The 8793-nt window shown below is 36.7% G+C and overlaps 1 protein-coding gene across 1 annotated transcript; it reads right to left on the bottom strand.

Annotated features, from left to right (window-relative positions):
• Window positions 1-4394: 4394 nt before the first annotated feature.
• LOC118753800 lies at window positions 4395-6038 on the bottom strand. The gene has a single exon (XM_036488674.1). It carries the CDS (start codon window positions 6036-6038, stop codon window positions 4395-4397), a length of 1644 nt encoding a protein of 547 aa, XP_036344567.1.
• Between the last annotated feature and the right edge of the window lie 2755 nt (window positions 6039-8793).

An 8793-nucleotide genomic window follows, 5' to 3' on the forward strand; every position in this document is an offset into this window, starting at 1 on the left:
TTGATTTGCTAAACAACTTGTAAAGCCAACGATTTTGAGAAGATAATTTAATCCAAACATTTTCATTTGTAGCGGGCTTGAATCCACACACTTCATTTTCCAACTGTTTCAATGCTGCTCTTCGCATGAATTGTCCGTGGCTGACTTCCAAGCCCAGTTCCCTGGACATTGATAATGATCTTCCAAGTTTGTTAAACACTTATCTAGATCGACTTGGTTTATCAATACATATTGATTTAAATCAAACTTGTATACTAAATATTCTGCATTTATATCAGGGATAATTATGTTCCCTTTGTATTTTATTGGCAGTGGATTTAATTTGTATGCATCTGACGGTTCATATGATATTAAGGGAATTTCTATGTTTATGACTAGTCGTGAATCGACAATTAACCCTTTAGCAGTCATCGACTTATAGATTTCTTTTAATTCATTACCGAACTGTTTTCCAGGTAGTACTAATTTGTGTGGCAGCTTGTTTCTGATAAGTGCAATTTGTTTATTAAGTTGTGAAGGTTTTATTAGTTTTGGATTTATGCGACCATGATTTATGTCAATTAGTAAATTGATTATCGAAGTTTGGATATCTTCACATTCGTCCATAACTATTCCTATTTGAATGGTTAATATCTGAAACATCAAGGTCATTCGCTCGGCATTTTGATCTTTAACAAGTTCATGATAAAATTTATTTAGCTGTTCATTCATTTTTTGAAAATTTTTGTTAACTTCATCGGTTGTCTTTTTTAATATATTTATTGTAGAATCAACTATTGATGTCTGTCTCTTAAACAACTTTGCGATATTCTTTTGGTTTTCAAAAATATTTTTAATATTTGATTCCATATTCTCTCGGTCGTCAGCATCCATAATTCCAAATAATATATGGTAAATTGAGCCAACGAATTCGAATGGTGCTCGTCTTTTTCTATTTTCTTGCTTCATGAACAGTTCGTTATTTGACTTAAGGCTATTATATTTATGCTTTAAAGTTGCGGTAATCATTACACAGGCCTCTTCATAATATGTCAATATTTTGCATTGATGTTCAAGTCTGTTAATAAATTCATTTACTCCCTCCATCCGATCGTAATAGGAACCTAACTCGTAATAAACGATTAAATCCCATTTTGAATTTATTATGTCTATTTTGCCGATCGGATTCAAATATATTGCGGTATTATTTCTTAGTTCAGCCACTGAAGCTCCTGTTTTAGCCGTATCATTTATGTATAATGCCTTAACTTGCATTGCTAGCATGAGCAACGTAAAGAACCACATCATCAATGTCTTCGTTCTTTTCTGCCCTCCTGGGCCCGCTGAATTTTTTGCTATTCTTGATGTCAACAGGCTTGCAGCTTGATTTGGCTCTTCCGTTTTGCTGCTGTTTGTTGTCTCTAGTGGGCACAGTTTGTGAACGGGCCGTTTAAGTATCCCATTTTGCAATTTCAGAGTTACAACTCTGGTTTTTCCATCGCTTCCAGGATGGGTTTTTATAACTTTGCCTAATGGCCACTTTGCTGGATGACTTTCTTCATTTTTAATAATTTCTATTTGACCTACTGCTAGATTGTCCTGTTTGGTTTTCCATTTCATTCGTTGTTGCAACATTGTGACATATTCGCTTTCCCACCGTTTCCAAAAGTCTCTTTTCATTTTTTGTATTAGTTTCCACCTATCTAACGAACCCTTTGTTGTGTCATCAATTGCTTCAGGACAGTCTATTAATGGGCATCCTATTAAAAAATGCCCAGGTGTTAAAACATCTATATCGCTTTCACTATCGATCGCACATAAGGGTCGTGAATTTAGCACTGCTTCAATCTGTAATAGCAAAGTAATCATCTCTTCAAATGTCAATTTACTTTCGCCTATCACTCTTTTTAAATGATATTTCACTGATTTGACTCCAGCCTCCCAAATTCCTCCGAAGTGAGGAGCTGCCGGCGGCCCAAAATGCCATTGAATTTTGTCTGCTTCTAATATGGGAGCTACTGTTGAGTTTTTCTTGATTGCCTTTTTGAAATCTAAGTCTAACTTTCTACAAGCTCCGACAAAATTTGTTCCATTGTCTGAGTATATATGCTGACTCTTACCCCTTCTAGCAAAAAATCTTTTTAAAGCAGCTAGAAACGCTTCAGTTGTTAAATCACTTACTGCCTCTAAATGAATAGCCTTTGTGGCCATACATACCAATACAGCTATGTATCCTTTAAATGTTTTTATTCCTCTTCCTTTGGAATATTTCATATGTATTGGACCTGCATAGTCTACACCAACGTGTGAGAATGGAATTGGCAACGACACTCGAAATTCTGTAAGATTTCCCATTATTTGTTTAGCTGCTTCCTTTCGGTAACGTATGCAGCGACTACAAGTTCGAATGTTTTTTTTATGGAATTCTTTAATCCAATTATCCAATAATTCCTTCTAATCTTTGCTTCCATTAACTTATTTCCTCCATGTAAGGTTGTTTTATGAACATGTTCAATAATCAATTTTGACAAATGTGATTTATTTAATATTATTGGGTGCTTCTGATCGAACTGAAGCTTTGCATTCCCTAACCTACCTCCTACGCGAAGGATTCCATTGTTATCTAAAGTTGGATCTAAGCTTGCAATTTTACTTGTACTGCTAATTTCGTTTTTGATTTCTAAGCTCTGTATTTCCTCTCTAAATTGTAATTTTTGCTGATATCTTATTATTCTCTGTTCAGCTTCTTTTATATCTGATTTTACTAAGTACGCAGGATATTTTTGTCCTCGTATTCTTTTTATAAATCGCAATATATAAGCTGCAACCCTTATTAATTTGGTTAAACTAGAATATTTTAATATTACGTCATCTAAGAAATGTGATTCTTTTGATGTTGTGACATACACTGCATCGATTTTAACGCTATTCTGTGTTGGCCATTGATGTTCTTCTCCTTGTAACCATTTGGGACCTCTCCACCATAGCTCGTGCTCCACTAGTTTGTTCGCCAATACCCCTCTGGATGCTACATCAGCTGGATTGTCCTTTGTTCCAACGTGTTGCCATATTGCTGTGGAAGCATATAATTTGATTTCTTCTGCTCTCGTTTTAATGAACTTATCTTTACTTCGGGAATTCTTTATCCATGCTAACGTTATAGATGAGTCGCTCCAAGCAAATATTTTAACTTCTCTATTGATAACTGTCTTTATCCTTTGCAGCAATTTAGAAAGAAGGTGAGCCGCGCATAGCTCCAGTTTTGGCAATGTCTTCTTATTTTTAATCGGGTTCACTTTGGTTTTACCAGCAATTATCGTTATAACTGATCCAACTTTAGCATATACAACTGCCGCGTACGCTTTTTCTGATGCATCTGCGAATCCATGTAGTTCCATTTTAAAGTCGTTTTTTGTTTCAAACCATCTGGGAATTTTTATTCTTTTTATCGCTGGTACGTGCTGCATAAACTCCTGCCATTATTTTGCCAAATTTTCGTCGAGTAACTCATCCCAGTTGAGTTTCATCAACCAAAGTTTTTGTATAAACAACTTTGCTAAAACAGTCATTGGTGAAGGCCACCCCATCGGATCGAAAATTCTCGCCAAATCAGATAAAGCTTGCCTTTTTGTTACTAGCTTTTCCGTTGAAAGATTCATATTAAATCCAAACATGTCTTTGGCCGGGTCCCGTTGTATACCCAATGTCTTAACTGTTTCGTCTTCTGCTATTTTTATTACCTCATTTTCGCTATTTGTTGGAATTGTTGCTATAATCTCGCTGTTATTAGACATCCACTTTCTTAAGTGAAATCCATACTTTTGTAGTTGTTTCGAAATTTCGAACTGAATGGCCTTACATTCATTTATTGAATCTGCTCCTGTCATTAAATCGTCCATGTAGAAGTCGTTTTTAATGATGTTTGAAAGCAAATAATTGTAAGGCTCGCAGGATATGGCAATTTCTTGTAAAGTTCTCGTTGCAAGAAAAGGAGCGGATGCTGTTCCATACGTAACTGTTTGCAGTTTGTATTCTCCTATCGGCCTTTCTTTCGCTTCTCTCCACAATATACGTTGATAATCTTGATCACTTTCTGCTACTTTAATTTGTCGATACATCTTTTCAATATCACCTGTTAACACATATTGCCAAAGTCTCCATTTGATAATTATGTCAAATATATCTTTTTGAAGTCTCGGGCCTATTAAAAGGATGTCATTTAAACTACTTCCATTTGTAGTTTTTGCAGATGCATCGAAAACTACTCGTAGTTTAGTTGTGAGACTGCCTTCTCGAATTACGGCTTGATGTGGCAAATAGTATTTTCCGCAATTATTTCCACTTGCTTTTTTCATGTGGCCCATTTCTAAATAGTCTCTCGTAAATTGCACATATTGTTTTCTTAGGTTGTCATCTCAAGCCAACTTTTTCTCAAGATTAAGAAACCTCGCCATTGCTTGTTGGCGAGAGTCGCCTAACTCTTTTTCTTTCTTAAAAGGTAGATTGACGACAAATCTATTATTTTCATCTCTTGTTGTCGTTTTATCAAATATCTTCATACATTCATCATCATCTTCTATATATGTTGGTTCTGTGGTGTCTTCTATTTCCCAAAACTTCTCCAACGTTGTGGTCACCGCCGCTAGAATTCTACCAATTTTTCTCGGTTGTTGTAAAACTCCCGACAATATCCATCCTAATTTCGTAGCTTGGCCCAATATTCGATCTTTCTTAAATATGCCTTCTTCTAATATGTCAGCATATACATCTCCTCCAATAACGACGTCGATTCGATCTGACCTATTGAAGTTGGGATCAGCTAAGGTATAGTTTCTCCATTGTTCTATATCCCATTTAAATGTTTTATCAGGTTGTACACTCGCCAATTTCGGCAAAATCAGTGCTTCGACATTGTACACTTCGTTGCTTAGGAATCTCGGCCTGATTTCAATGTTGACTTTAAATTTGGAGACTCCCACTGTAGTATTTCCTAGCCCTTGCAGCTCAGTTACTTCTCTTCTCTTTGGCAAGTGTAGTGTTTGAGCGGCTTCTTCAGAAATGGTAGTCTTCTGTGATCCTTGATCGATTAGTGCTCGCAATGTCACGTACTCTCCATTTGCCGCCTTCACTCTTATCTGGGCTGTTGCTAGAAGTATTGCTGTTTCGGAGTTTTTTGTCATCATAGTGGATGATTTTTTTATTGCATTTTCTTCACCTGCTCCTTTTTCCTTCTGGAATTCATTGTAATGCAGTAAATTATGATGATTTCTTCCACACTTACTGCATTTTTTCTTATTCTTGCAATTGCCTTCATATACGTGGTCGAGGCAAATATTGCATAGCTTATTGTTTACTATGAAACCTCTACGATTCATCGTAGTGAATGCCTGGAACCTTCTGCATTCAACAATTTGATGCCCAGGAATCTTGCAATATATACAGGTCTTTTGTGCAGCTGTATAGAATGTGGGTGCTCGTTGTGGCTGCTTTTTATTGCTCCATTTAGTTGTTTTCCTGTCTCGTATAGCTTCTAGAGCTTGATATTGCTGCTCCAGAAAACGGAAAACATCATCTAGGCTTTGGATATCCCTAGTTTTCTTGACATTCTGCTCATATAACCGGAGACTTTCTTTGTCTAGTTTCCGAACAACTATCCGAGTTATAATTGCTTGCTCGTCATTTAAATTAAATTTAAGCCCTTTAAGAGCATAAATGCATTCCTTAGTGGTATCCAAAAGCTGCTTCATGCTTGCCGCAATTTTCCCATTTGCTGTTGGTTGATCAAGAAGTCTGTCCACTTGTGTTGTGAATTGCAGCCTTTTGTTTTCATATCTTTCCTTGAGGATTTGCCAAGCGGCTTCATAGTTGTATTCGGTTACCGGTAAATGCTGAATTAATCTTCCAGCTTCTCCTTCTAATGACGACTTCAGCCGGAACATCTTTTCTACTTTAGTAAAGTGCTTCGAATTATGCACCAAACCTTGGAAAAGATCGCTAAATGATGACCATTGATTCATCTCGCCATAAAATATCGGAATCTTAATCTCCTGTAGTTTCATAGTAGATGACACAGCTTGTGTTGGCGTGCACCTTTTCAATTTATCTGTTAACTTCTCAATGTTAACGCTGTTTTTTTTCTCGGAAGTCCTCCATTTGTTCTTCTATTGAGTCTTTAGTAATGGCTTTTAAATGGACACTGCTAGTTTTAGAAAAAGCTTCTTCTACATATTCAAACTGTATTTGAAGCTTAGTTTTGAATTCTCTTATTTCTTCGACAGAATCCAATTCATTTTGTTGAATTTCTTCTATGATCATTCTGAGCTTTTTTCCTCGACGTTGAAATCTCCTTTCTACGTCGGAATTAGTACCTGATGGCTCGAACTCACTCATTTCTCCCATCGATTCAGGTTTAAGTTGATTGCCGCTTACTGTTGGTAAATCTTCGGCTGCATTTTGTATTTTTAAATGCTGAATGGGCTTTTCCATTACCTGAATAACATGCTCGTAATACTTCTTGGCAATGTATTCGTCAGCTTCTTGGCTCGGTTTAGCCATAATTTTGGCATGATTTCCATTAAATTCCATCCTCATTGTTTGAATATGTTGAATATATTCGAGACATGACGCTTTCCTTATTTTGCCGCTAAGGATTTTCTGTTCTTCCAGCGCAGCAAGATCGCCCAACTCCTTCTGTCTTTTCAGTAAATTTTCAATGTTGATTGATGTTGTTTCTTTTACTGTTGATTTTGATTGTTTTTTGTTGATTTTTGTTTTTTAGTATTTAAATACTGTACTCGTTGTTTTCCACGAGGACGCTTTTTAACACTTTTCACTTTTCCGCTGTGAGCCACGGAAACGCTTTTCGCTTAGAATTTTAGGCGAATTATATACTTGTTTCAGTATATTTTTTATTAATGCGGACAGTCTTTGCTGTTCCGGCTTATATATATATATTTTTTTTTTTGCTAAGTAATGCTCTCCTTTTTTCAGAGACTTATAGTACTTGCGCTTGAGCTCTTTTCTAGGCTCGACTGACCAAATGTACAACTTGACTTCTTACCTCGGGTGGGGGATAGTGAAGATCACAAAAATACGTAATGTACACCGTGAGATTGCTGTATTTAATCTGACCTCTTTATTGAATATTTCTTTCTTATATACATTTTCTAATACTAATTCCTTAACTACGTATATGTGTGTGTGTGTGTGTACATGCGTAAATGTGTATTCTTATCTTCATTGTATACATCCGATACCAATGCATTTTAAGTGCACTTAAATTTATGTGTCTTATGCAGAACCAGTAAATCCTAGTAAGAGATAAAAGACCAACGTATTGATCTTTTATATTTGTTTAGGTTCACTGTTGACTTAAGTGCATCTAACGCACGTATTATAACAATTGATGATCGGCTGTCAGTTGCTGCTTGTGTGCATTGGTTTATTGGTGTATGCGTGTTTCTTTCATACTTATATTATCTTTATGTTTTCTGTATACACTGTAATTTATGTATTTTGTTCAGATAAGCAATTTTCACATATTTTATGAGCAAGGGTCACATTACAATTCTATTGCTTATCATTGCATTTGACATTTAGTGGACTGTATATTTTTCCTGTTTATTTCATCGGTTTACGTATGTTTGCATATGTATTTATGAATGTGTTATATTTCTAAAATCCTATCTCTATTGCGGCAGAGTTTCATGTTCATATTTTTATGAACAGGGGGTATTTTCAAATCGGTCCAGCTCGCTTAAATCTTAATGTTTTTCCGAAATATTTTGGTGGACGTCTTAAAATATAATAGATTTTGTAATCCCGGCGGAAAAACCGCAACTTTTTTTGGTGATGCAGTCTAATGTACATATGTACATGCGTAGGTGTGCATAAGTAAAAGAAATTAAAATATGAGAAACCCTAAAAACAATTTATACGTATGTCGGTATGTAGGCAAAAAATAGAAAAAGGCAAACAGGTAGTAAAACTAGTGCGCTGCTTGGTCTCTCTTCGCCCGTGATGCTGGTGCTGCGGCGAGTGGCGTCGGTGCAGACAGAACGATCGCTGCACTTGTTTCGTTTTCCCTCAGGCTCTGCTTCTGCCTTCGCTGCTATACGTTCGCTTCCAACCAGCTATCAGTGAGTCTGCAAACCCTTATGTATATTCGCCAATCAGCGGCCGTTGACCTGGGCCATTCTATGTACCAGGAACAGCTGTTTGACGTGCTCGCTGTATTTGTGATTGTCTGTTAGCTGATATCAGTAGGTGGGCGATAGATTTAGGGCATACGATGTATATATATGTGTCGATGGGTATGTGCTGATTGTGGATACGTGTATACGGTGGTGCATATGGGTGTTGATCCAGGTGTGATATGCAATCTTTAGTGCGTGTGGATGTTAATTGTTGTAACCCGTGTGTGTGTCGATCTCGGTGTAATAGATGCAAGCGGTAGTACGTATGGGTGTTGATCCAATTGTAGTATCTATGTATATATGCTGTAGTGTATGCGTTTGTTGGTTGGGACGTAATGCTGTCGATGGATGTGCGTAGCTTGCAGATTCTGACGTATTTAGGTTGTAATGTGTGAGTGAATGTGGTTATGGCCTTCCTGCTCCTGGGTGCTAGGTAACCACCTCATAGACGTGACCAATCTCAAAATTATACATATAAAATATATACATACAAACATATGCACCTACGCCTGCGCTCACATACATATGCATAAACATACATGAGTGCCTACCTGTCTCAAATACTAGCCGGACACGGCTGCTTTAAAGCATACTTGCACAGATTTACGCACGAAGACGA

Source organism: Rhagoletis pomonella, unplaced genomic scaffold (genome assembly GCF_013731165.1).
Source record: "Rhagoletis pomonella isolate Grant_MI unplaced genomic scaffold, Rhpom_1.0 Rhpom_scaffold_02862, whole genome shotgun sequence".
Lineage (NCBI taxonomy): Eukaryota > Metazoa > Arthropoda > Insecta > Diptera > Tephritidae > Rhagoletis > Rhagoletis pomonella.